At 46.9% G+C, this 27,680-nt stretch overlaps 1 protein-coding gene across 3 annotated transcripts in view; it reads right to left on the reverse strand.

The window, feature by feature from the left end:
- DCC (DCC netrin 1 receptor) overlaps positions 1–27,680 on the reverse strand; it is a 1,035,978-nt gene that overhangs the window by 554,249 nt on the left and 454,049 nt on the right. For all 3 annotated transcript variants that reach the window (XM_063960065.1, XM_063960057.1, XM_063960048.1), the window contains exon 4: positions 5,514–5,664. In XM_063960065.1, coding sequence (XP_063816135.1) covers positions 5,514–5,664 — 151 coding nt within the window. The remainder of the gene's footprint in view (positions 1–5,513; positions 5,665–27,680) is intronic.

The following is a 27,680-nucleotide window of genomic DNA, read 5'->3' on the forward strand; positions in this document are numbered from 1 at the left end:
TCTTATTTTCTCTATCGTCCTAAGTGGATGCTGGGGTTCCTGAAAGGACCATGGGGATTATACCAAAGCTCCCAAACGGGCGGGAGAGTGCGGATGACTCTGCAGCACCGAATGAGAGAATTCCAAGTCCTCTTTTGCCAGGGTATCAAATTTGTAGAATTTTACAAACGTGTTTTCCCCCGACCACGTAGCTGCTCGACAGAATTGTAATGCCGAGACCCCTCGGGCAGCCGCCCAAGATGAGCCCACCTTCCTTGTGGAATGGGCCTTAACAGATTTAGGCTGTGGCAGGCCTGCCACAGAATGAGCAAGTTGAATTGTGTTACAAATCCAACGAGCAATCGTCTGCTTAGAAGCAGGGGCACCCAACTTGTTGGGTGCATATAGTATCAACAGCGAGTCAGATTTTCTGACTTCAGCCGTCCTTGAAATGTATATTTTTAAGGCTCTGACAACGTCCAACAACTCGGAGTCCTCCAAGTCGCCAGTGGCCGCAGGCACCACAATAGGTTGGTTCAGGTGAAACGCTGATACCACCTTAGGGAGAAAATGCGGACGAGTCCTCAGTTCTGCCCTATCCGAATGGAAGATTAGATAAGGGCTTTTATAAGATAAAGCCGCCAATTCAGATACTCTCCTGGCGGAAGCCAGGGCCAGTAACATAGTCACTTTCCATGTGAGATATTTAAAATCCACCTTTTTCAATGGTTCAAACCAATGGGATTTGAGGAAATCTAAAACTACATTTAGATCCCACGGTGCCACCGGAGGCACCACAGGAGGCTGTATATGCAGTACTCCTTTAACAAAAGTCTGTACCTCAGGAACTGAGGCCAATTCTTTTTGGAAGAATATTGACAGGGCCGAAATTTGAACCTTAATAGATCTCAATTTGAGACCCATAGACAATCCTGATTGTAGGAAATGTAGGAAACGACCCAGTTGAAATTCCTCCGTCGGAACACTCCGATCCTCGCACCACGCGACATATTTTCGCCAAATGCGGTGATAAAGTTTCGCGGTGACTTCCTTCCTTGCCTTAATCAAGGTAGGAATGACTTCTTCTGGAATGCCTTTCCCTTTTAGGATCTGGCGTTCAACCGCCATGCCGTCAAACGCAGCCGCGGTAAGTCTTGAAAGAGACAGGGACCCTGTTGTAGCAGGTCCCTTCTCAGAAGTAGAGGGCACGGGTCGTCCGTGACCAACTCTTGAAGTTCCGGGTACCAAGTCCTTCTTGGCCATCCGGAGCCACTAGTATTGTTCTTACTCCTCCTCACCGTATAATCTTCAATACCTTTGGTATGAGAGGCAGAGGAGGAAACACATATACTGATTTGTACACCCAAGGTGTTACCAGTGCGTCCACAGCTATTGCCTGTGGATCTCTTGACCTGGCGCAATACTTGTCCAGTTTCTTGTTGAGGCGAGACGCCATCATGTCTACCATTGGTCTTTCCCAACAGTTTATTAGCATGTGGAAGACTTCTGGATGAAGACCCCCCTCTCCCGGGTGAATATCGTGTCTGCTGAGGAAGTCTGCTTCCCAGTTGTCCACGCCCGGGAAGAACACTGCTGACAGTGCTATTACGTGATTCTCCGCCCAGCGAAGAATCTTGGCAGCTTCTGCCATTGCACTCCTGCTTCTTGTGCCGCCCTGTCTGTTTACATGGGCGACCGCCGTGATGTTGTCCGACTGAATCAACACCGGTTTTCCTTGCAGGAGTGGTTCCGCCTGGCTTAGAGCATTTTAGATTGCTCTTAGTACCAGAATGTTTATGTGAAGAGACTTTTCCAGGTTCGTCCATACCCCCTGGAAGTTTCTTCCTTGTGTGACTGCTCCCCAACCTCTCAGGCTGGCGTCCGTGGTCACCAGGATCAAATCCTGTATGCCGAATCTGCGGCCCTCCAATAGATGAGCCTTTTGCAACCACCACAGAAGATATACCCTTGTCCTTGGCGACCGGGTTATTCGCAGGTGCATCTGAGGATGCGACCCTGACCATTTGTCCAACAGATCCCTTTGGAAAATTCTTGCATGGAATCTGCCGAATGGAATTGCTTCGTAAAAAGCCACCATTTTTCCCAGGACTCTTGTGCATTGATGTACAGACACCTTTCCTGGTTTTAGGAGGTTCCTGACAGGTCGGATAACTCCTTGGCTTTTTCCTCGGGAAGAAAAACCTTTTTCTGAACCGTGTCCAGAATCATCCCTAGGAACAGCAGACGTATCGTCGGAAAACAGCTGCGATTCTTGGAATATTTAGAATCCAGTCGTGCCGTCGAAGAACTACTTTAGATAGTGCTCTTCCGACCTCCAACTGTTCTCTGGAACTTGCCCTTTTTAGGTCGTGCAAGTAAGGGATAATTTAGATGCCTTTTTTCTTTGAAGAAACATCTTTTCGGCCATTACCTTGGTAAAAAGGCCCGGGGTGCCGTGGATAATTCAAACGGCATCGTCTGAAACTGATATTGACAGTTCTGTACCACGAACCAGAGGTACCCTTGATGAGAAGGACAAAATTTGGACATGGAGGTAATCCTTGATGTCCAGGGACACCATATAGTCCCCTTTTTTCCGGTTCGCTATCACTGCTCTGAGTGACTTTATCTCGATTTGAACCTTTTATGTAAGTGTTCAAAACATTTTAGATTTAGACTATGTGTCACCAAGCCGTCTGGCTTCAGTACCACAATATAGTGTGGAAAAATAATACCCTTTTCCTTGTCGTAGGAGGGGTACTTTGATTATCACCTGCTGGATATACAGCTTGTGAATTGTTTCCAATGCTGCCTCCCTGTCGGAGGGAGCCGTTGGTAAAGCAGACTTCAGGAACCTGCGAGGAGAAGATGTCTCGACTCTCCAATCTTTACCCCTGGGATAATACTCGTACGATCTAGGGGTCAACTTGCGAGTGATCCCACTGCGCCCTGAGACTCTTGAGACTACCCCCCCACCTTGAGTCCGCTTGCACGGCCCCAGCGTCATGCTGAGGACTTGGCAGACGCGGTGGAGGGCTTCTTTTCCTGGGAAAGGGCTGCCTGCTGCAGTCTACTTCCCTTACCTCTATGTCTGGGCAGATATGACTGGCCTTTTGCCTGCATGCCCTCATGGGAAAGGAAAGATTGAGGCTGAAAAGACGGTGTCTTTTTTAGCTGAGATGTAACTTGGGGTAAAAAAGGTTTTCCCAGCTGTTGCTGTGGTCCCCAGGTCCGATGGACCGACCCCCAAATAACTCCTTCCCTTTATACAGCAATACTTCCATCTGCCGTATGGGATCTGTATCACCTGACCACTGTCGTGTCCCTGACATCTTCTGGGAGATATGGACAACGCACTTATCTTGATGCCAGAGAGCAAATATCCCTCTGTGCATCTCACATACATATATATAGAATGCATCCTATTAAATGCTCTACATGAATAAAATATTTTCAGTCAGGGAATCCGACCAAGCCAACCCAGCACTGCATCTCCAGGCTGATGGCGATCGCTGGTCGCAGTATAACCAACGTATGTGTGTATATACTTTTTAGGATATTTTTTTTCAGCTTCCTATCAGCTGGCTCCTTGAGGGCGGCCGTATCTGGAGACGGTAACGCCACTTGATAAGCGTGTGAGCGCCTTATCACCCTAAGGGGTGTTTCCCAACGTACCCTAATTTCTGGCGGGAAAGGGTATAACGCCAATATTTGCTATCGGGGTAACCCTACGCATCATCACACACTTCATTTTATTTTATCTGATTCAGGAAAAACTACAGGTAGTTTTTTCCACTCCCACATAATACCCTTTCTTGTGGTACTTGTAGTATCAGAAACACGTAACACCTCCTTCATTGCCCTTAACGTGTGGCCCTAATGAGAAATACGTTTGTTTATTCACCGTCGACACTGTATTCAGTGTCCGTGTCTGTGTCTGTGTCGACCGACTGAGGTAAATGGGCGTTTTTAAAACCCCTGACGGTGTTTCTGAGACGCCTGGACCGGTCCTAATAGATTGTCGGCCGTCTCATGTCGTCAACCGACCTTGCAGCGTGTTGACATTCTCACGTAATTCTCTAAATAAGCCATCCATTCCGGTGTCGACTCCCTAGAGAGTGACATCACCATTACAGGCAATTTCTCCGCCTCCTCACCAACATCGTCCTCATACATGTCGACACACACGTACCGACACACAGCACACACACCGGGAATGCTCTGACAGAGGACAGGACCCACTAGCCCTTTGGGGAGACAGAGGGAGAGTCTGCCAGCACACACCAAAAACGCTATAATTATATAGGGACAACCTTATATAAGTGTTTCTCCCTTATAGCATCTTTTATATATATACAATATCGCCAAAATCAGTGCCCCCCCTCTCTGTTTTAACCCTGTTACTGTAGTGCAGTGCAGGGGAGAGCCTGGGAGCCTTCTCTCCAGCTTTTCTGTGAGAGAAAATGGCGCTGTGTGCTGAGGAGATAGGCCCCGCCCCTTTTACGGCGGGCTCGTCTCCCGCTATTTTTGAAGTTAGGCAGGGGTTAAATATCTCCATATAGCCTCTGTGGGCTATATGTGAGGTATTTTTTGCCTCTAATAAGGTTTTTATTTGCCTCTCAGAGCGCCCCCCCCAGCGCTCTGCACCCTCAGTGACTGTTGTGTGAAGTGTGCTGAGAGGAAAATGGCGCACAGCTGCAGTGCTGTGCGCTACCTTTATGAAGACTCAGGAGTCTTCAGCCGCCGATTTTGGACCTCTTCTCTCTTCAGCGTCTGCAAGGGGGCCGGCGGCGCGGCTCCGGTGACCATCCAGGCTGTACCTGTGATCGTCCCTCTGGAGCTAGTGTCCAGTAGCCAAGCAGCAAATCCACTCTGCACGCAGGTGAGTTCACTACTTCTCCCCTAAGTCCCTCGTTGCAGTGATCCTGTTGCCAGCAGGACTCACTGTAAAGTAAAAAACCTAAGCTAAACTTTCTCTAAGCAGCTCTTTAGGAGAGCCACCTAGATTGCACCCTTCTCGTTCGGGCACAAAATCTAACTGGAGTCTGGAGGAGGGTCATAGGGGGAGGAGCCAGTGCACACCACCTGATCTGGTAAAAGCTTTACTTTTTTGTGCCCTGTCTCCTGCGGAGCCGCTATTCCCCATGGTCCTTTCAGGAACCCCAGCATCCACTTAGGACGATAGAGAAAATATGAAAATAGCTGTTTAAGGACGCATGTTTGAGGACAGAATTTAATATGACTAGTCTTTAAGAAGGTGGAAAGCAGGACATATCGAATATCACTTTATTTCTTACTAATCATTGGGGTGGGTTCTAAGTAGGCCTGCGGCCTTGGCGTTTGAGGGATAATACATAGCCCCCAAAGCATATACCTTATTGCCGTAATATGTGTCGATAAAGGTTTTGTTGGGGCAGAGGACAATTGTTAAGTTATAAGTCCTAGTGTGTCACTAGCTGGCAGGGTATGCTGGGAATTACAGTACCCACATGTGTTATAGAACATTTACAGTATGTATTACTATTAGTACATACCTTGCTGGAATGACTTCCTCCTCACGCATCCAGTAGACGGTTGGCGTTGGATACCCAGATACAGCACATTCCAGAACCGCATCTTGTCCTTCAACAACGACAACATTTGAAGGTCTTTGCAGAAAGATTTGCTGCCGATGTAACCCAGATTCTGCAAATGGAAAACATTCTGTTACTCTGAATCCTTTGTTAGAATTCACTCTCTTAATGACAGTTTTGAACTGAGAAGAAAAGCACAGTGTGTGTTAGCATTTAAAACAGAGGAAAACATCATTTGCATTCCCAATCAGCAAAATTACAGCTGTATGATTGGGTAATTCAGCCCACTTGCTGGCAGTGTCAAAATGTTGGGGGAGCTTTTAAATGCACTGTATAGCAGCGTATCAACAGATAGATAGATAGACACAGGTAGATAGATAGATAGATAGATAGATAGATAGATAGATAGATAGATAGATAGATAGATAGATAGATAGATAGATAGATAGATAGATAGATAGATAGATAGATAGATAGATAGATAGATAGGCAGGCAGGCAGACAGACAGACAGACAGACAGACAGACAGACAGACAGACAGACAGACAGACAGACAGATAGATAGATAGATAGATAGATAGATAGATAGATAGATAGATAGATAGATATTTGATACATATGTACTTGATATAATAGATCAATAACATGATAGATCGATAACATAGGCGTTTCTATAATGGGTTCAGTGTGTGCGGTGCACACGGGCCGCTAGGTCCAAGAGGGGCCCACACTGCACACCCAGCACACATCTATTATACTTACCCCTCCGGCCCATGGTGGCGACCCGGCACTGCGGACACAAATCACTTGGAAAATTGCCACCGCAGCCATTTCTGAGTGATTTGCGTATACGTACTGGAGATGTCCCCGGCAACAAGGTGCGGGTGCCATGTTCCTGGAGACCTGCGCATGCGTAGAAGACTCTGCTGCTGCAGAGGAGGGGGCCCACAACGGAGGCTGCACTCGGGGGCCCCTCCTCTCTTAATACGCCCCTGTCCGCAATACTATAGCGAAACTGTAGGCACGTGTTAAAATTACCCTATTTGTACACAATATAATAATGTAATGAAATGCCACACACATAACAGAGAATAATGTGATCACACTGACAAATACATATGAAAATCAATATGCGCCCAGTTCTACATTAGCGATCACTTACATCTAACGCATTGCATGGATGGGCTCCCGTTCCTGCATGTGCATAATGTAACATTATGGTGCATTACTTAATATCTTATTGCTGCTATAAAGAATAAATAAGCCTCATATCATCTACATGATTTTTTTATTGAAATGAAAAATGATTATAATACACTGCTGAAAAAAATGAAGGGAACACTTAAACAACACAATGTAACTCCAAGTCAATCACACTTCGGTGAAATCAAACTGTCCACTTAGGAAGCAACACTGATTGCCAATTAATTTCACATGCTGTTGTACAAATGGAATAGACAACAGGTGGAAATTATAGGCAATTAGCAAGACACCCCCAATAAAGGAGTTGTTCTGCAAGTGGTGACCACACACCACTTCTCAGCTCCTATGCTTTCTGGCTGATGTTTTGGTCACTTTTGAAAGCTGGCGGTGCTTTCACTCTAGTGGTAGCATGAGACGGAGTCTACAACCCACACAAGTGGCTCAGGTAGTGCAGCTCATCCAGAATGGCACATCAATGCGAGCTGTGGCAAGAAGGTTTGCTGTGTCTGTCAGCGTAGTGTCCAGAGCATGGAGGCGCTACCAGGAGACAGGCCAGTACATCAGGAGACGTGGAGGAGGCCGTAGGAGGGCAACAACCCAGCAGCAGGACCGCTACCTCCGCCTTTGTGCAAGGAGGAACAGGAGGAGCACTGCCAGAGCCCTGCAAAATGACCTCCAGCAAGCCACAAATGTGCATGTGTCTACTCAAACGATCAGAAACAGACTCCATGAGCGTGGTATGAGGGCCCGACGTCCACAGGTGGGGGTTGTGCTTACAGCCCAACAACATCCTCCAGCATGACCGGTTTGGCAGTGGGTCAGTAATGGTGTGGGGTGGCATTTCTTTGGGGGGCCGCACAGCCCTCCATGTGCTCGCCAGAGTTAGCCTGACTGCCATTAGGTACCGAGATGAGATCCTCAGACCCCTTGTGAGACCATATGCTGGTGCGGATGGCCCTGGGTTCCTCCTAATGCAAGACAATGCTAGACCTCATGTGGCTGGAGTGTGTCAGCAGTTCCTGCAAGATGAAGGCATTGATGCTATGGACTGGCTCGCCTGTTCCCCAGACCTGAATCCAATTGAGCACATCTGGGACATCATGTCTCGCTCCATCCACCAATGCCACGTTGCACCACAGACTGTCCAGGAGTTGGCGGATGCTTTAGTCCAGGTCTGGGAGGAGATCCCTCAGGAGACCATTCGCCACCTCATCAGGAGCATGCCCAGGCGTTGTAGGGAGGTCATACAGGCACGTGGAGGCCACACACACTACTGAGCCTTATTTTGACTTGTTTTAAAGACATTACATCAAAGTTGGATCAGCCTGTAGTGTGTTTTTCCACTTTAATTCTGAGTGTGACTCCAAATCCAGACCTCCATGGGTTAATAAATTTGATTTCCATTGATCATTTTTGTGTGATTTTGTTGTCAGCACATTCAACTATGTAAAGAACAAAGTATTTAATAAGAATATTTCATTCATTCAGATCTAGGATGTGTTATTTTAGTGTTCCCTTTATTTTTTTGAGCAGTGTATATAGTTAAATAGGAGGAATAACCCCAGACGTTGGTCTTGCGGGATGATCTGAACTATTGTGTCAACATTTCACCTGCCGACTAATCGTTTCCGCAAATCTTGTAATAGCTTTTCAAACAACAATAAGACATTGACGGGGCATAAAAAGGATTTTACAATGCAGATTTCACTCATTTGTCATCTTTGGCCTTTTTCCCTTAGAATTTGTTGTTCAAAAACATCACTTTAAAAGACTAATTTCGTTGCGAGCTCTGAAACCAGTCATAAGCCAGGGAACCAATTGGCCATCTGTAAAACACTGGTATTATTTATACACACTGAAAACATTTCTTTCTTTTCCAATTATGAGGGTAAGGTTCACAATGGGCACGAAAAAAAAATATGCTGTGAATTCATCTCTTTTTATCCGAAAAGTCAATAAAACCAATTGCGCATTTTGTTAACGATCTCAGTTCCTCAGCTTGTGTCTGTTGTTCTAGATGGTCCAATAATAGATGTCAATAGAATTGTGCAATGTTTCTTTACGTGGAAATACTGTATATTGTGTTGGTTCAAAAGCAAATGACGCCCCTATCAGCTGAAAGAAGATGAAGTGTTTATAAGAGGCTTTGTGCCGGATGGATGAAGTTCAGGTATAATTATCAAAAACACAGTTGGAAGAACAGTAAGAATTAGCGTGCCAGTTCAGCAGCCCTTTATACAAAGTAATGCAGCTTTTCCAGTCTTTTCACTGGCCATGGGATTAATGTTAATGTGTAGCCCCATAAATGCTTTTACTGCTATCTGCACCAACATCACGTAATTGCCGGCTGATCCAAGCGCTTTGTTGGATCTCAAGCCCGGAGTTTAAGCATTAGGTCAAAGAACAGCCTTCGCCACAATCGAAAAATAATAGTCTGTAATAACCGGCATACGGAAAAATGGTAAGAGGTTTTATGTGAACAAAAAAGCATTCCATTGTATATACTGTAGTAAGGGAAATATTATGGCCTGTGTTACCTTACATTTACTCTGAGGGAAAAATGGACTCCTGGGAGTAAATGTAATAGGGTCTGAATTTTCAAAGTGGCAAGAATTTGCAAGGCAAAACCAACCTGGTTTTGCCTTGTAAAGATTGGCACTTTAAAAATATGTGCATTCTCATTTTGTAGTCCTGTATATCCGCTGACCTGGACCTTATTACATTTGTCCCCTGGACTGACAATGCAGGATTAGGTGGAAACGGGTAGCAGTTGATTTACTGACGGACACAATACCTACCGACGGTCATAATTCCGACAGCCATTGACCGACAGTCAAAATACCGTCATGGTCAAAATACCGACATATGGTATACCGCCATGTTCAAAATGCCGACATAGTTAGAATACCGACATTTGAAATGCCGACGTGTAAAAATGTCGACATTCGTTTTAAGGAATTTTTGCCCCAAAACAGACTTTACCATCCCAGTGGACCAAGAGAGGGAATATAATAGTGCGCAGAGCGCAGTGAGCCATGCGAGGGGACGCGGTACACTTACACGGTGTCCATGATGACCAATGTCGACAGTGACACCAACCCCCCCACACACACGAAAAACTCATGTTGGTATTTTGAAATGTTAGCCTTGCAAATGTCGGTATTCTGACTGTGTCGGCATTTTGAACATGGCGGCATAATGAATGTCGGCATTTTGACCGCATCGTTATTTTCATTGTCGGTCAATGGCTGTCGGTATTATGACCATTGGTATTGTGTCCGTCGGTAAATCATACTGAACCCGGTTGAAACAGTCCATATGCAAAACAGCTGTCAAAGTTCAGTTTGCCATACAGTAGCACAGTGATGGACAGGAAGCTCGCGGTGCATCACTATATAGCTTCCCCCACACAGCAAGGTCTGTTTTGCGAATCTTTCATAATGGGACAAACACACATATAGCCACGTCTTCTGTTTGTCATACCCTCCAACCGTACCTTTTTGGCCCATACAGTACCATTTTTTATGGTCTGTACTGGACATAAAGAGCTTTGTAACAGGTTTCAGCGTCTCCCTATTGATTCCTATGGGAACGCAGCAGGCCACGCCCCCTTTGCCCATGGCAACACCCCCTTCCCCAATTTGTAACAATTTTTGGCACAACCAGGTTGGAGGGTACGGTATGTTATTGCTTAAGGATGCTACATATAAAACCATATGAATAGAGAACAGAACTTTCTGTTCCAGCAGACTGGAAACTGCTCTGTAAATTGATGTTTTCTGTTTCGGAACAGCTGTGTGTTTGGTGAGGTTTATATTTTGTTAATATAATTGTATTTTGTGGTGGAAATACGTCAGCCTTATTTTAAAAATATGGATTGCAGCATTATTTTTTTTACAGAAAAATATATATTTTTTGTTTAATCATGAAATATTAAGTAGAATTTCCGTGAGAATAAAACAAATAAATAACGCTATGTTTCAATAATCAATGTCTACGTAATGATGTGCAAAACATAGTTTGTTTTTCAAGAGACGTCTTTGAGAAAGAACAATATGGTCATGTGTATATAATAATCCATGTACATACAAAACACACTTAACTGCATTGACGATCATTTACTCTGACATGCGGGGGGTCGCCCAGCACAGGGCTAGTCTGCCCCGCATGTCAGGCCCTCCCTCCCCCCCTCCCCCGCACAGGTACAAAAGCATCGCACAGTGGCGATGCTTTTGTACCTGACGAGTAGCACCCAGCCTGCTCGGCTCCTGGCACGCTGGCAGGAAGCTACTGGCCGCAGTCCCAGGATGCAGCGGCTGCACCACACAGTCGCCGCTGCCAGCCCCCCAGCGGTCCGGACGTGTCTCCGTTGTCCTGACCGCTCCACGCCAATGGCATTCTAACGCCGTTGGAAAGCCCCTCCCGCCCCGCAACCGCCTCTGCCTGTCAATCAGACAGAGGCAATTGCAGCAGGTGAGATTCTTATAGCATCTTACTGTACTCCCGGACTGCGCATGCTCAGTGCGGCCGCTGCGCGTGCGCACTCCACAAAGTAATTCAGACTTCGATCACTGCCGCTGCAGCGATGCATTCTGAATTACCCCCAAAGTACACACATAACATCGCTGTACGGAGTAGTGATACCACATAGGACTCTAAAGCTCTCATCACCGTACATCCTACCTGTAGCAGACTTTCTCAGGACAATCAAATATCGGACCTCAAGGGTCAATGTAAAGGTTTGCCAAACCGCCCCTCTCAATGGGTCACTCTCAATCCATGGCTAGGTTATACTCAGTCCCTCCAAACCACTATGACCAGTACAGATACTGGCTTGGGAGAAGTCAAAGGGAAACTTCAGCCACACCTAGAAAAGCGGCGAGGGTGTGACCAGTGCTATGTGGGTGTGGCCAGTAGAGTGTGGGTGTGGCCAGTGCCATGTGGGCATGTACACCCCTTGCACTATCAGTACCAATGTCTTCTTAAATATGTAAAAAAAATAAGAATTGCATAATCTTGTGAGGGAAATACAAATACAATTGGAATACTTAGCAGCTGGGTGGCCGCTCTTCATCAGGCTGTCAAGATGATGGGCCTATTTTGATGTGGAGACCTAGATCTGTAGTCCCACCTGCCTCAGTGTTAATCTGACCCTGTCCCCAACATCTCAAATCAGTCACCCCTCAGTACAGGGGCTTCACAATCATGCCCCTCAAGCCACCTTATTGACTCAAAGCCCTCCCCTCTGTCGGGCGTTCTCAGAGACACATAGATTCCATTGGCCGTCAGGTCTGTCCATCACTCTGGAACACACAGATCTGCTGTATACAGTATTATTGCTAGTGCCTATAGGAAAAGTCTTTCCATCACTCTGGGACAAACGACTCCTGATGTTCTGCTGCTAGGCTCATGCCTAGAAATGTACATGAAACTGACGTGGGCACTTCCAGCACTCCCCCGTAGCTCAGAGCCTCTTAGAGCCCACCTAGGGCAGTTCAGCACCCCCCACTTTGAGAAACAAGGATCTACATGGAATGTGGTGATTTAAAAGTTAATATCTATTACTTTAAATAAAAAATGTCTTATATGAAGGAGGAATTGATTTGGTCCCAGCAAGTTGATTGCATTTATCACAGAACCTGAGCATACAGGAATGTAACTATTATGTCAGTCAACAGTTACCATTGTGAGTACAGTTATGGCCCATACACACTGGTCGATATATCGGCCGTTCTCTTGAACGGCCGATAAATCGCGGCACCGTCGGCCAGTGTGTACGGCCGATACGTCTGTGAACTCCGTTGTTCACAGACGTATCGCGTTGGCCGCGCAGCACAGCCGACGGCCAATATATCTACCGATATATTGGCGCGTCGCTGTGTGTGTACGGGGCGGTCGGCCGACCGCCCGTACACATGCTGCGGCGGCCGGCGGTGATTGACAGCTGAACTGGGCGGGCGTGTGTACACGCCCGCCCAGTTCATGACGTCAGTCCCCGACGGATCGGGCAGTGTGTATGCACAGCACACTGCCCGATCCGTCCATAGATATATCTACTAGTGTGTACCCACCTTAACAGAATTATCCACCTGGCGTTTTATACAGGACTAATAATGTGACCAGTTGTCCAGCTATGTTGCACTAAAGGGGTTGGGGGGGGGGGGGGGTGGTACATGTTTTGCTTTTGCAAGCAGTTTACATACTGGCTGCTTTCGCATGTAGCCTGCAAATGCTGCAAAGTTGTATATGTACACTGCAGAGTTCGGACATGCACCCTCCCAAATCTAAAACTCTCTGCACATGGTGCAGCATGCTTTTGCCAAAGAGCACGGTTACTTGCCCTTTTTTCCTGGTTCTGATACAGAAAGTAGATATTAAAAAGATAGACAGTCATTAGTTAGACAGTAAAAGGTCGGCAGGGTCAAAAGGTCAACAGAAAAAAAAACATTTGGTGTTGTTTTGTATTTTTTTTAAATGTTTGCCCAATTTTTTGAAATGCGTTCGCTCACCATGCGTTGGGCGCGGTGGCTCGCTCCACTCGCCACACTTTGGGCAAGGTTACTTACTAATGGTAATAGTTTGTGACACGGACAGTCAGTTTTATTAAATGCGTCCCCTTGCGGGCTCGCTGTGGCCACCACTCTTCAGGCTCGGTGGCTCACTCCGCTTCACTCGCCACAAGGTGACTAAAGGTCATAGTTTGTGACATGGAAAGTAAATGCAGCAAAAGCTGTAAAAATGTATGAAACCCTAAAACACATGTGTCGACCTTTTGACCCTATCGACCTTTTGACTGTCGACCTTTTGACCTGGTCAGCCTTTTGACCGCCGACCTTTTCACTGTCGACTTTTTGGCCCTGTCGACCTTTTGTTTATCGACCTTTTGACCCTATCAACTTAATGCATGTCGACCATTAGTGGTCGACCTATTGACTCTAGACCTTTTTAGTGTAGACCTATAGACCGGATACCTTTTTCCCTTTACTCCCACCTCAGAATCAGGCCCAATGATTTCTAAGCAAAGAAAAACAAAATGGAATAGAAAATAGACAGATATCTCTGAGGAGAAATGTAACAGCAGTGCCAGGTTCAGCCTGCAGTTGGAGCGAACCTCAGTGCCGCATGACTATTGAGCGGAAATGGGGACTCTGATATTGTGCTGCTGTAAACATGAGTATTTATTTATTAAGAAACATAGGGGGTAATTCTGAGCTGATCGCAACAGGAAATTTTTTAGCAGTTGGGCAAAACCATGTGCACTGCAGGGGAGGCAGATATAACGTGTGCAGAGAGAGTTAGATTTGGGTGTGGTGTGTTCAATCTGCAATCTAATTTGCAGTGTAAAAATAAAGCAGCCAGTATTTACCCTGCACAGAAACAAAATAACCCACCCAAATCTAACTCTCTCTGCACATGTTATATCTGCCTCCCCTGCAGTGCACATGGTTTTGCCCAACTGCTAAAAAAAATTCTGCTGCGATCAACTTGGAATTACCCCCATAATCCACAAAACTGGCGGGAAAACTGCTGAAATATGCTATTCTGCATGGCTGTCAAATGTTATTTACAGGTCTATATTGCCTGATGAATTATCACCACTGCTGCGGGGAATAGGGCCATCGCTGTTATTTATGGGCCGATAAATAGAGGCATACATGGCAGGACATGTACAGTAATTACATATTTCTGCTTGATGAACTGTATACCTGAAAACACCCTCACTGATCAGCTGTCAATAGGCGGAATTATGTCCAGTCTGTGGAAAGATGGAAATGCATTTTCTTCAATTTGTGTTGGAGTCTTAATAACTAATCCTAATTTTCTTCTCTAGGATAATATTCTGCTATGCCGCTAAAGGTATATACACTTTGTGCCTGGTGGTAATGAAGTAAGTTTCTATTATGCAAAAGGATACATACTGTATTTTATGTGCATTATGGTTTAGCTCAATTGCTGTATGCAGTTAAAGAAATGCACAAGATAAGGTTTTACGGACGCGAGACGCATCATTTATCTGAAACTGTAGCTGCGTCCTTTCCATTTTTTTTCCATCAAAAATTATATATAGTATACCGACTTCTCACTCTATATAACTGATATAGCCTGTTGGACTTTGGGGGGAATTCAATTGTTTGAAAAGTCAGTTGGGTGTCTGTTTTTTCCCTGTCTATTAGATAGGAAAAAACAGACACAGAACTGACTTTTCAAACAACTGAATAAACCCCCACCCCCTTGTGCGCCAATAAACAGGGAATTCAATTCTCCATGATATCAGCATATGGCAATGTGTTATCCATCTAGTGGAACCAACCTATAGTGTTTGACTTCTGAAAAAATATTGACGCATGCTATGACCCTGGTGGGATGAGAGTATGCAAATGAGAATATGGGGGGAAATATTGGAGCATTTAGGTGGGTATTTCCAGTAATGACGCGTAAGGCTAATTGGAATCTTGAGAACATTTTAAACCTTGAGATAGAGATGAAAATTGCCCCTTCCCCTTTAAGATATAAGTGATTGACACTTGTTAGGGTTCTGTTTTTCCCCCTAGTGGTAAGGAAGCCTATTGGAGGTAAGGGGCAGAGTTATTATAGTGATTTTAGGGGGTGTCAGATTGCATCATCATACTGTCTTCTGGAAATTCCCTCCTTTCCTCTCTCCCTATTCTGATTGTCCTTGTTTTGTTCTTTCACTTGTTTGTGGTAGGAATAAGGGGGATGGTATTGGAATCCCGCGCTTGGGATGCCGGTGGTAAGAATACCAACAGCAGCATCCCAAAGTGCATAATCCTGACACCTGGTAGGTAAGTAGTCTAACCCTCCCCGTCTACCCCCCTAACTCTTACCCTCCCTGCACGCAGCCTGACCCTAACCCCCACCCCACTCACTCGCAGCCTAATCCTAACCCTCCCCATCTACCCCCCTAACTCTAACCCTCCCTGCCCGCAGCCTGACCCTAACCCCCACCCCACTCACTCGCAGCCTAATCCTAACCCTCCCCATCTACCCCCCTAACTCTAACCCTCCCTGCCCGCAGCCTGACCCTAACCCCCACCCCACTCACCCGCAGGCTAACCCTCCCCGTCTACCCCCCCTAACTCTGACCCTCCCAGCTCACAGCCTGACCCTAACACCCCCCCACTCACTCGCAGCCTAATCCTAACCCTCCCCATCTACCCCCCTAACTCTTACCCTCCCTGCCCGCAGCCTGACCCTAACCCCCACCCCACTCACTTGCAGCCTAATCCTAACCCTCCCCATCTACCCCCCTAACTCTAACCCTCCCTGCCCGCAGCCTTACCCTAACCCCCACCCCACTCACCCGCAGCCTAATCCTAACCCTCCCCATCTACCCCCCTAACTCTAACCCTCCCTGCCCGCAGCCTGACCCTAACCCCCACCCCACTCACTCACAGCCTAATCCTAACCCTCCCCATCTACCCCCCTAACTCTAACCATCCCTGCCCGCAGCCTGACCCTAACCCCCACCCCACTCACCCGCAGGCTAACCCTCCCCGTCTACCCCCCCTAACTCTAGCCCTCCCAGCTCACAGCTTGACCCTAACACCCCCCCCCACTCACTAGCAGCCTAATCCTAACCCTCCCCATCTACCCCCTAACTCTAACCCTCCCAGCTCACAGCCTGACCCTAACCCCCACCCCACTCACTAGCAGCCTAATCCTAACCCTCCCCATCTACCCCCAACTCTAACCCTCCCTGCCCGCAGCCTGACCCTAACCCCCACCCCACACACCCGCAGCCTAATCCTAAACCTCCCCATCTACCCCCCTTACTCTAACCCTTCCAGCTAACAGCCTGACCCTAACCCCCACCCCACTCACCCGCAGCCTAATCTTAACCCTCCCCGTCAAACCCCCTAGCCATAACCCTCCCTGCCCACAGCCTGACCCTAACCCCCACCCCACTCACCCGCAGCCTAATCCTAACCCTCCCCATCTACCCCCCTAACTCTAACCCTCCCTGCCCGCAGCCTGACCCTAACCCCCACCCCACTCACTCACAGCCTAATCCTAACCCTCCCCATCTACCCCCCTAACTCTAACCATCCCTGCCCGCAGCCTGACCCTAACCCCCACCCCACTCACCCGCAGGCTAACCCTCCCCGTCTACCCGCCTAACTCTAGCCCTCCCAGCTCACAGCTTGACTCTAACACCCCCCCCCCACTCACTAGCAGCCTAATCCTAACCCTCCCCATCTACCCCCCTAACTCTAACCCTCCCAGCTCACAGCCTGACCCTAACCCCCACCCCACTCACTAGCAGCCTAATCCTAACCCTCCCCATCTACCCCCAACTCTAACCCTCCCTGCCCGCAGCCTGACCCTAACCCCCACTCACACACCCGCAGCCTAATCCTAACCCTCCCCATCTACCCCCCTAACTCTAACCCTTCCAGCTAACAGCCTGAGCCTATCCCCCACCCCACTCACCCACAGCCTAATCTTAACCCTCCCCGTCAAACCCCCTAGCCATAACCCTCCCTGCCCACAGCCTGACCCTAACACCCCACCCCCAGCCTAATCCTAACCCTCCCCGTCTACCCCCCTAACTCTAACCCTTCCAGCTCACAGCCTGACCCTAACCCCCGCCCCACTCACCCGCAGCCTAATCCTAACCCTCCCCGTCTAACCCCTTAACTCTAACCATCCCAGCCCGCAGCCTGACCCTAACCCCCACCCCACTCACCCGCAGCCTAATCCTAGCCCTCCCCGTCAAACCCCATAGCCATAACCCTCCCTGCCCGCAGCCTGACCCTAACACCCCCCCACCCCCGCATCCTAACCCTAACCCTCTCTCCTCGCAGCCTAACCCTATTAAAACTTAATGCATAAAAGAGCATACACCAAGCAGCATTTACGGAGTAAACCAGTGGTTCCCAAACTTTCTTTTAATCATAGCGCCCTAGAGTATCAGATCTGTTTTCACGGCACCCCTGGGCCAAAAGATTCCTATTGAGAAATGTAGAAAGTAATATTAAATTAAGTAAATTGTGTTTATACGTCATCCTTAGGTTCATTTGTGTGGTGAGGGTCAAAATCTGCCTCTGTTTGTCCACATATTTTATGACTGGCAGCCACCAGCACTGGTTTTGCCTATTACATTGACCATAACTTTTTTAATTGAACTAGGGCACCTCTGCAAATGTCCCGAGGCACCCCAGGGTGCCATGACACACAGTTTGGGAACCACTGGAGTAAACAGAAAAGTTGAAATTAGCCCGCACAGAGCTTTGTTTTGGGTGAACCCCCAGCAGGGGCGTTTCTAGAGAGGAGAAGGCCCATGTGCAGGGGCCGGCTGGCCCCCCTATTCTCTAGCCGGCAGCGCTGTGTAGACTCTGGGCACAAGGGTCCCTAGGGGACCCTAGCGCTGTCCCAGAGTCCACAGCGGCAGCCATTTCCCCAGTGATTTACCTACTGTGCATACGCAAAACACCAGGAAAATGGCGCTGCACCATTTTCCCAGTGATTTCGGCAGCCGCGGGACTCTGGAGGGTAAGTATTTCTATTAATGGGTGCATGGTGTGCGGTGTGGGCCCCCCTGGACCCCCGGGGGCCGGAGTGCCCCGCACACACTGCACCCATTTTAATACTTACCTTACTTGAGTCCAGTGGTGGGTGCAGCGTTAGTGGCGGAAATCGTGACCAAAATGGCTACCACGCATGCGCGGGTGCCACGTTTCCGGAGACCTGCGTATGTGCAGTAGACTCCGGCCCACTCGGAGGTGCACACAGGCCCTCTCCTCTGTTGAAACGCCACTGCCCAGAATGCAGAGTTAAGGTGAGTAGTAGGCATGTACGGTGCTGTTATGCACACCAGTGCCAGCAGGAATGTACTGGTGTCTGATCTGTTATGCACACCAGTGCCAGCAGGAATGTACTGGTGTCTGAACGGAGAGGGATGCAAAACAAATGAACTCACAGACAGACTGGGGAATATGACATTACGTACACAGAAGGTGATAGGGTAACAAAATAAACACAAAGTGAACAGAGAAGCCCAAAGGCTAAGAAACTGGGTGTCTCCCTAGTATTAGGAATGCTCAGATGGAAAGAAGCGAGATGTAGTGATTTAATACGTAGAGAACCCGAAATGCTGTTGCTAAGGGCAACAGCAAAACCCTAAAGGGTTACCAACGGGTGTGGCAGTAAACTCCTTGGTCAGAGATGGAATAATAGACACAAGGAGAGTCTCCACAATCCTAGTCCTCACTTGCAGTGCACTGGTTCAGCTTACTGCCACTAAACTGACACCTGAACACCTTGCACAGTGAGAAAGGATTTTGGCAGGCAAGTCTGAGAATACAGCCGCAAACTTGCTAGGTTCACAGAGTAGCAAAAGAACCCCAGCAGGTTAAACGACTGACTCCAGTCTTACTGCTAGGTCTGGATTGGCAGAGTGTAATACCAAATCCCAAGGCCTATTTGCAGTAAGCAACAAACAAATACAAAGTTTACACAGTACTAGCTAGCTTTCAGGAACTGACTAACCAACAAAGATTCAGCAGCATCTGCCTAACCTGAGAAGAGGGTTTATATAGCAGGTGCTGTCCACGCCCCACTCAGACCTCACAGACTGTGAGCACAAAAACCAGCACCGGATCCCCTGCCGTGCACAGAGCCTGTAACCACTGCACAGCAAAAGACCCGAACCGGAGTATCAGCTACGCTCAGGTTACTCCGCTAGCACTTGTCTCCCGGTTGCCATGACGACGTGGCAGCACAGAGCAGGAGACCCTAACAGGTGCATTTGTGAATCTAGATGTAAATTGCACGGCTGCATTTTTCCTTTTCTCCCAGGGAAATCTACAACATATACGTTCAATGTACTAGCAAAATACAAACCATTTAAATGTCTCTGTATATAATTATCTTTTCCTTTCAAAGAGACATTGATACCTACGGTTAACCACATGTTAAATGCTAATTATATGTTTGCACATATCTGCTTATTAACATGATACCATATTGAGGATATTTAGGTTCAGGAATGAAAACGTTCAGATGTATGAGTGACAATTTAGTGGAAACATAAAGCCTGACCTTGGGAGGTTACAGTCTTTAGTATGTGGCATGATGGGAGACGCACGGGCCGAGTGCATTTACTAAAATTGGTGTCAGACAGGTCAAGTGCATCAGTAGTAATTGGCGTAGAAGTAAACTGGTTAAAACTACTTTTAAACGTGCAGGAAGATTGGATGTGGCTGACAAACACTTGAGACCTGTTCGAGGATGAGCGAGCATCACTCAGCCAACATTCAGGGGGGGTGGGGGGTCTGAAAAGCGATAAGCTCTCTAATGGCAGAGAATTGCAACAGTCAAAAACTATTGATGGGATTGTGAGTGTTTGATATTTTATTGATGGACGGAATTTCTCTGCGTACTTGTAAGGCAGTAAGCACCCTTGACAACTAAATGGCTCTCAGTCAAACAGTTTTCCTATTGTGCGGAATCATGCTGCTCTTGTGTGCCACGAGGCGGGTGTTTATACCGTAGTAGAGCGTGGAATGCGGCTACGGCTATAGAATGTAGGCGAGGAGGAACGCAGCGAGGGTGAGCACTGTAATTGCAAATGCTGTAGAACAAGGTAAAGAGCGCACTGCACATAGGAGGTCATCGCTCCATGACCCGCAGCCATCACACAGCCGCTACGGCCCACCCCCCATTCACACAGCTGCTACGGCCCGCCCCCATTCAGTCCGGTCACGCCTGCGTTGGCCAGACCACGCCCACGAAACGGCGGTCAAACGCTGCCATTCCGCCCCCGCCCAACGACCGCCTCTGCCTGTCAATCAGGCCGAGGCGATCGAGGCGGCCCGCCAAGGCGATCGTGGTGGCCGTCTGGCATGCGATAAACTGCAGCATGCAATCGTGTCAGAATGACCCCCATAGTGGGTATGATTCAGATATGGTTGGAGGTACGATCGCTGCTACTTACATGGAAGCGCAGCGATAGCACTAATATGGTGATGCAGCAGGGGACGCCACATCTCCTGCATGCGTTACTGATCCAAGCTGCGTCCTGGGATGCAGCATCGGATCAACTGCAACACAATCAGCCAGATGTGCCACCCATGGGGTTGCGTAAGCCACCAGCCACAAGTCCGAGCAAGAGGCATGGAAATCTCCATTTTCTGGCGGAGATCCTGGCCTCGTCCTTCCCCAACAATGGCGATGGCATGCTTCCGATTTGAGAAACGAAGGCCGTCACAGCCCCATCCCCCCTAAAACGGCATCAGACTGTCGATCACCGACAGTCTGATGCCGTACTCCATCCGCCATCGCAGACCTGTACTGCACATGCTCCGTATGGGTCTGGGGCATGCACAAAGTACCGAACATTGGCCCTCATTCCGAGTTGATTGCTAGCTGCTTTCGGTCGCAGCGCGGCATTAGGTGAAAAAGTTGCATTTCTGCATATGCGTATGGTGCGCAGTGCGCACGCGCGACGTACTTTCACACAAAACTATGCAGTTTCACACAAGGTCTAGACATGCTTTTCAGTCGCACTGCTGATCGGTGAGTGATTGACAGGAAGTGGGTGTTTTTGGGCGGTGTGTGTAAAAACGCAGGCGTGCCCGATAAAAACGCAGGAGTGGCTGGGGAAACGGGGGAGTGGCTGGCCGAACGCAGGGCGTGTTTGTGACGTCAAAACAGGAATTAAACAGTCTGAAGTGATCGCTAGCTAGGAGTAAGTTTCGAGCTGCTCAGAAACTGCACAATCTTTTTTTGTAGCACTTCTGCGATCCTTTCGGTCGCACTTCTGCTAAGCTAAAATACACTCCCAGAGGGCGGCGGCCTAGCGTGTGCACTGCTGCTAAAAGAAGCTAGCGAGCGAACAACTCGGAATGAGGGCCATTGGTCCTTTGCAGATGAGTAGGGCTGCCCAGTGCCCATGCCTTAGCAGAGCTGCAAGTCTCACAGAGCAAGCTGCAGTGTTAACAGAGAGAGCTGACAACCATACAGAGAAGGTCGTCAGTCTACGTCAAAGAGCCGCCTTCAGGAAGAATTTCCCGACTGCTAGCCTTTTTCCAGCTTTTTCTTTTTCTTTTCTTTTTTTCCTAGGCTTCTGCAAGTCTTTTTTATTCACTCAAATGAGCTTAACACTCCATTCTTGGATGTGGCTGAAACCATTCATCTCACTTACAGTATATTTCCTGCACCATCTAAATGGCAACAAAGCACTGGACTGAGTCACATGTGGTTGGAGGTGAGCTTGCACAGGACCCTTTCTGAGCCTGCATGAATGCGTCCTGCAACACAGGACGCAGAACGGCAACAGACCGTCAGTGATTGACAGGTTGCTGCTGTTTGGGGGGCAGGGAGGGGGGGCGGCGATGGCCTCCGCTTGTGAAAATACGGCTGTCACTTTGTAAATCGCTCCCTGCTGCTGTTTAGTTGTCACTGCGCTGTGAGATGTTTCTCTGCCGCAGACTTTATCAGATATCACTCACACCATCACCAAAAAAATAAATCAGCCAACGCTCTCAGCCCTGTTGTTTTTTTTATTACTTGTCTCAGGTAAACACTCTAAAATATGTTCCTCTTTTTGCCGCGTTATTTATCTCTCATCCCATAAATAAAATGTATTCATAGCTACTATTGTGACACTGTTGTGTCGCTCGGCGGCCCGTACATCATGTCACAGCCGCAAGATCTCGCACTAGGTATTTTTGCTGAGAATAAAATCTGGTTCAGCTGGGAAAAATACCAGTTCCGGTAATATTATATTGAACAAGGGGGCAGATGTATTAACCTGGATAAGGCATAAGGAAGTGATAAACCAGTGATATGTGCAAGGTGACAAACACACCAGCCAATCAGCTCCAATATGCAAATTAACAGTTAGGAGCTGATTGGCTGGTGCGTGTATCACCTTGCACATATCACTGGTTTATCACTTCCTTATGCCTTCTCCAGGTTAATACATCTGCCCCAAGATTTCTTTTATATGAAAATTCAGCCGTTTCCAGTGCGGGTTATAGTGATAACTCTCCGCTGTTTTACACAAAACAAATAATTTTGCAAGAGAGACACCTACTCCGAAATCTCATAATTACTCTTTAGAATGAACTGCTGGCTGGGTGGAACATGCTGGGAGACTGTCAGGATGAATAAAGTTTAAAACCGCAATACGCTTAGGGAGCCATTTCTGCGATTGCCGGTGGCACGTCTAAAAATGACAGAGTGTTATTGGTTGTTAACTATGTTATTCATTTTCATCTAATTTCCCTGGTGTAATGATATTTACGTTGTTTATATCATTTTTATGTTTGTGTTTAATAGATGCTGCGTTCTTTGGGAGCTGCGAGATATTAGTCTACCGGCGATTATTAACATCACGCTATTGTCAAGTATTTAGTACTTGCTAAATTGTTGCAGTTGCATAAAATGGTTTTAATAGGAATCTTTATTGCGCTGCCTGGCAACACATCTCTAGTAAAGTTTTTGCTGACAGGTTATTGGGGTAAATTTATGGCTCAGTTCATTTATGTTTAAAATGGTTTAGCGGTAGCTGAAGGACGCAAGTTTAGGAGAGTTCACAAGGCATGCAAAGAGTGAGGTATTAAGCAGAGACGTCACAAGGGGGGTGCAGGCCACATCCAGATGGCACCCTTCCAGGTGATGACGCCAAAATGCCGGTCCGCCACAGCAACTGGGAGCTGGGTGCTGCACCGTAACATCATGCAGCACCTGGCTTCTGTCACTGAAGAGGAGCCGGCTGTGTAACCAGAGTCTCCAGGGGCAGCCCAGCATCTCTGAGAATGTTGCCCCTGCCCCCCTTCCCCCCTGGAATGATGTAATGGTAGCTTCCTGTGAGGCCACACCCCTCCCTGGTAGGCCACACCCCAGATTTAAGTGAATGCGGGCAGCCTCACTGAGGCTATGCTCTCTTTGGGTCATGTGCATCAAACGTATGTGGGTGGGGGGGGGGGGGGGATTTACTGCATCGGTGTCACTGACCCCGATGCTGCCTCTGGTAATAAGGGGCCAATGTATTAAGCCTGGAGAAGTGATAGAGCAGTGATAAGTGGAAGGTGATAACGCACCAGCCAATCAGCTCCAATATGTAAATTGACAGTTAGGAGCTGACTGGCTGGAGCGTTATCACCTTGCACTTATCACTGCTTTATCACTTCTCCAGGCTTAATACATCTGCCCCTAAGTTACCTGAGATCAAGCACGGATATCGTTAAAATCCCGGACTCTTATGGTGTTTGAGGACTGTGTTTGGGAAACAAGGCTCTAGCAGTGTCTTGTCTGAGGCCCCATGAGTCTTGCTTATTGAATTGCCTGAAACGGTTATAAAGGGGTCTCCTAAATTTTGAGTGTTAAGAATTGACATGAAGTGGTGGTAACTGAGTGGGCGTGAATTTTTGGCATTAACATCCGAGTATTGTAGATTTAATTATTATTTAAAGGTATTTTAGCTTCGCAGAGTCCCCATTTAGGAAGAATATTGTAGTGGTGGAATGACATATGTGACACAATGTGACTTCAGTCGCACTGAACAGCCCCCTCTCAGAACGCCAGGTCCCTTGTTGTTTCTATAATGGGTACAATGTGTGAGGTGCACACGGGCCACACTTGACACACTGCACCCATAATTTAATACTTACCTGTCCGGAGTCCAGCGTCGGCCGCTGCAATTTGCGGTGGAAATGGCCGTCGCGCATGTGCAGTAGTTAAATTGGTCTCCGGAACATGGCTTGCGCAATGTTTACAGAGACCTGCGCATGCACAGTAGACTCTGGCAAATGCTGGAGACTACTGCGCCGTGCAGTGGAGGGGGCCCACCCAGAAGTGCACACGGGCCCCCTCCTCTGTTGAATTGCCCCAGGTCAGGTCCCTGGCAACTCAGTAGCTCCCAGTGCCTTTCTTACATACAATGTGGGTGGGATGTACTAAGCATCGCATCTGCATCCTTCCTGACACTTATTGGGTACATACAGGCGTTAATAACACTGGTATGTACTTAGAACTCATTAAAATCGCAAAGGACTGCTCTCCCGATAAGTGCTGACCTTTGCGATAGAAGGACATCCGGGTTTAGGGCTGCTGAGTGGGGTGCAGGGAGAAATCTGATTGGTTGCATCTCAGGGGAAAAATGAAAAAAGAAGCCCATAGGCTTCTATAGAGTAATTCCACATGAAGATGGCGTAAGCTCCGGAATATATCGTATTCCAGTTTGGTAAACAAGATTTTCTGAGTTTTGGCCTCATTTTCGGCTTCAGTACATCCCACCCTGTGCGTCTTATTCACATAAATAAAATGACTGGAAGTGACAAAACTACTTTTCTAGACTGCACTGATGAATTTGATGTGCGACACTTGTACATCTGTGTGCGACTGAGTCTGAATCTGCATATGCAGTGCTACAATGCAGCGACTGCACCTTCGTCTCAAGTTCCGTTGTGCTTCATCTGCGACTTTACATGTGTGTAAAACTAATTCCTGTGCAGTAAAAGTTGCAGCCTGGAGTCTGCAGTGCACTGTGAGTGGTGTTTTGCTGCGTCTGCGATGTAAGTTAACAAATTGGAAGAATAAGAGAGAACGCGTCTCCTCTCGGAGCGGCTCAATCACACCCGGGGGTCTTGTGCTGTGTGGCGTATAGCTGCTAGGTGTATGACGAGTGACGACACATCTGTATAGCTGCTTTTATTTATTCTAACACAGCATTTAAGATCATGCAAAGTAATGTAATCTCATTTACATTCTAATTAGACAAGATATTAAAGAGGAAGACATATTCTGTGCACTGTATTGTCCACTCAAAATTATTATTATATTTTTTAGCAGATAAAATTGAACAAACTGATCTGCCAAGTGTTTTCCCAAGGGATTGTCATGTACAGTCAAAATTGAATCCTTCTGTATCAGCTTTAATCATACATTTGAGAAAACATTTTTGACCTATGGTCACCAACAGCGCTAAAGATTAGTGAATCTTCAACAATTTTGTACATGGGATAATTGGTGATTTTTAGGACAAGCAAAAAAGGATCAACACTGGCAACTGTTTTTTCTTTTACATAAAATACACCCAACCTTTCCTACTTATACCTATGACTATGAATCTAAGTATCATGCTTGAAACGTGTACCAAGGGGCCTAAATATAAATGATAATAATAATAATAATAATAATAATAATAACAACAACAACAACAACAACAATAAAAGCAATAATAATAATTATTATTATTATTATTATTATTATTATTAATAATAATAATAATTCCCACATCACCATACATAGGTGGAATAACATTACACATTTACTTGCTAAAGAAAATAGTAATAATAATAAAATAAAAAATAATTATTATTACTATTATAATTAATAAATAATAATAATAATTATTATTATTATTATTATTATTATTACTATTATTATTATTATTATTATTATTATTTTATTTAGAGAGTAAGGTGCCGCAAAGTGCTCACATCCCCATACATATGTAGGGTGAATAATATTACACATTTACAACAAAAAAAGTGAACACACCTTACAGAGTTATACTATGAACAAACAGCTGCAAATTATAAGTACATAACAAATCATGCAAATGAAGACATTCATGAGAACTGCGCATACATGAGAACAAATAAAAACGATGATAGATGCATTGATGCAATCAGCAGAACAAATCACACAGTACAGAAACAATCCGGCATAAGACAGGAGAAAACCAAACAAGGATGACAGAGAGCGGACAGACACGAGACGTAAGCCAATATTGATTGCGACGGGGACCCAGCGGGGTGCCGGCATCGGCAAGTGCAAGCCGGCGGTGAGGGATGTTGAATGTACACACCAGATGAGACAGTGAAAGATATCGCTCACAATGTCCCTTCTGGGTAGAGGGCCCTGCCCATAATAATAATAATAATAATAATTTTATTTATATAGCGCTCTTTCTCCAATAGGACTCAAGGCGCTTAACAGATACATAGCATAATATAGTACAGAAAAGAATGAAGTACAGAACAGATTTTCATAAAATACAGAAGCATGTAGATACTAGTGCCCACCAGTAAATGCTAGGGATGGTCATCGGTAGGTTATCCATTGATGGTCACCATCGATGGATAACATCGATGGTCAGTAGCCATCCCTAGCTACCCCTATGCAACGAGCATTCCCCGTGGCAACGAGCATGGATCCCAGAGCATAAAACCCCTGGGAAGAAACATAACACAACATGTAAAACCCCTGGCAACGCGCATGAAACCTCTGCCAACGCGCATTAAACCCCTGGCAATGCGCAGGTAAAAATATCTAAACTGGCACTGTGGGGCCATGTCTGGCACTATGAGGGCATATCTGGCACCAGGGGGGCATGTGTATCTGGCAATATGGGGGCATATCTGGCAACATGGGGGAATATGTGTATCTGGCACTGTGGGGGCATATCTAGCACTGTGGGGACATGTGTATTTGGCAATGTGGGGACATATCTGGCAACGTGGGGGAATATGTGTATCTGGCACTGTGGGGGAATATCTAGCACTGTTGGGGCATGTGTATCTGGCAATGTGGGGGCATATCTGGCACTACGGGGGCATATGTGTATCTGGCACCGTGGGAGCATATCTAGCACTGTGGGGGCATATGTGTATCTTGCACTGTGGGGGCATGTGTGTATCTGGCACTGTGCGGTCATATCTGGCACTGTGGGGGCATATTTGTATCTGGCACTTGTCGAAGTCAAAAATATTACATAAAAAGAACATACAAACTACACACATTATGAGTCGCTATACTTGCAAATACGCGCAGCAAGCACAGCAATATATGGTAACACACGCATTTACACGGACATGTCACAGAGATGGATTCGACACTTATTTCATACAGTACATAATTATAATAATATCAAGCACCAGACATCATGATGAT

The sequence above is a fragment of the Pseudophryne corroboree genome, chromosome 1, assembly GCF_028390025.1.
Source record: "Pseudophryne corroboree isolate aPseCor3 chromosome 1, aPseCor3.hap2, whole genome shotgun sequence".
Taxonomy (NCBI): Eukaryota; Metazoa; Chordata; class Amphibia; order Anura; family Myobatrachidae; genus Pseudophryne; species Pseudophryne corroboree.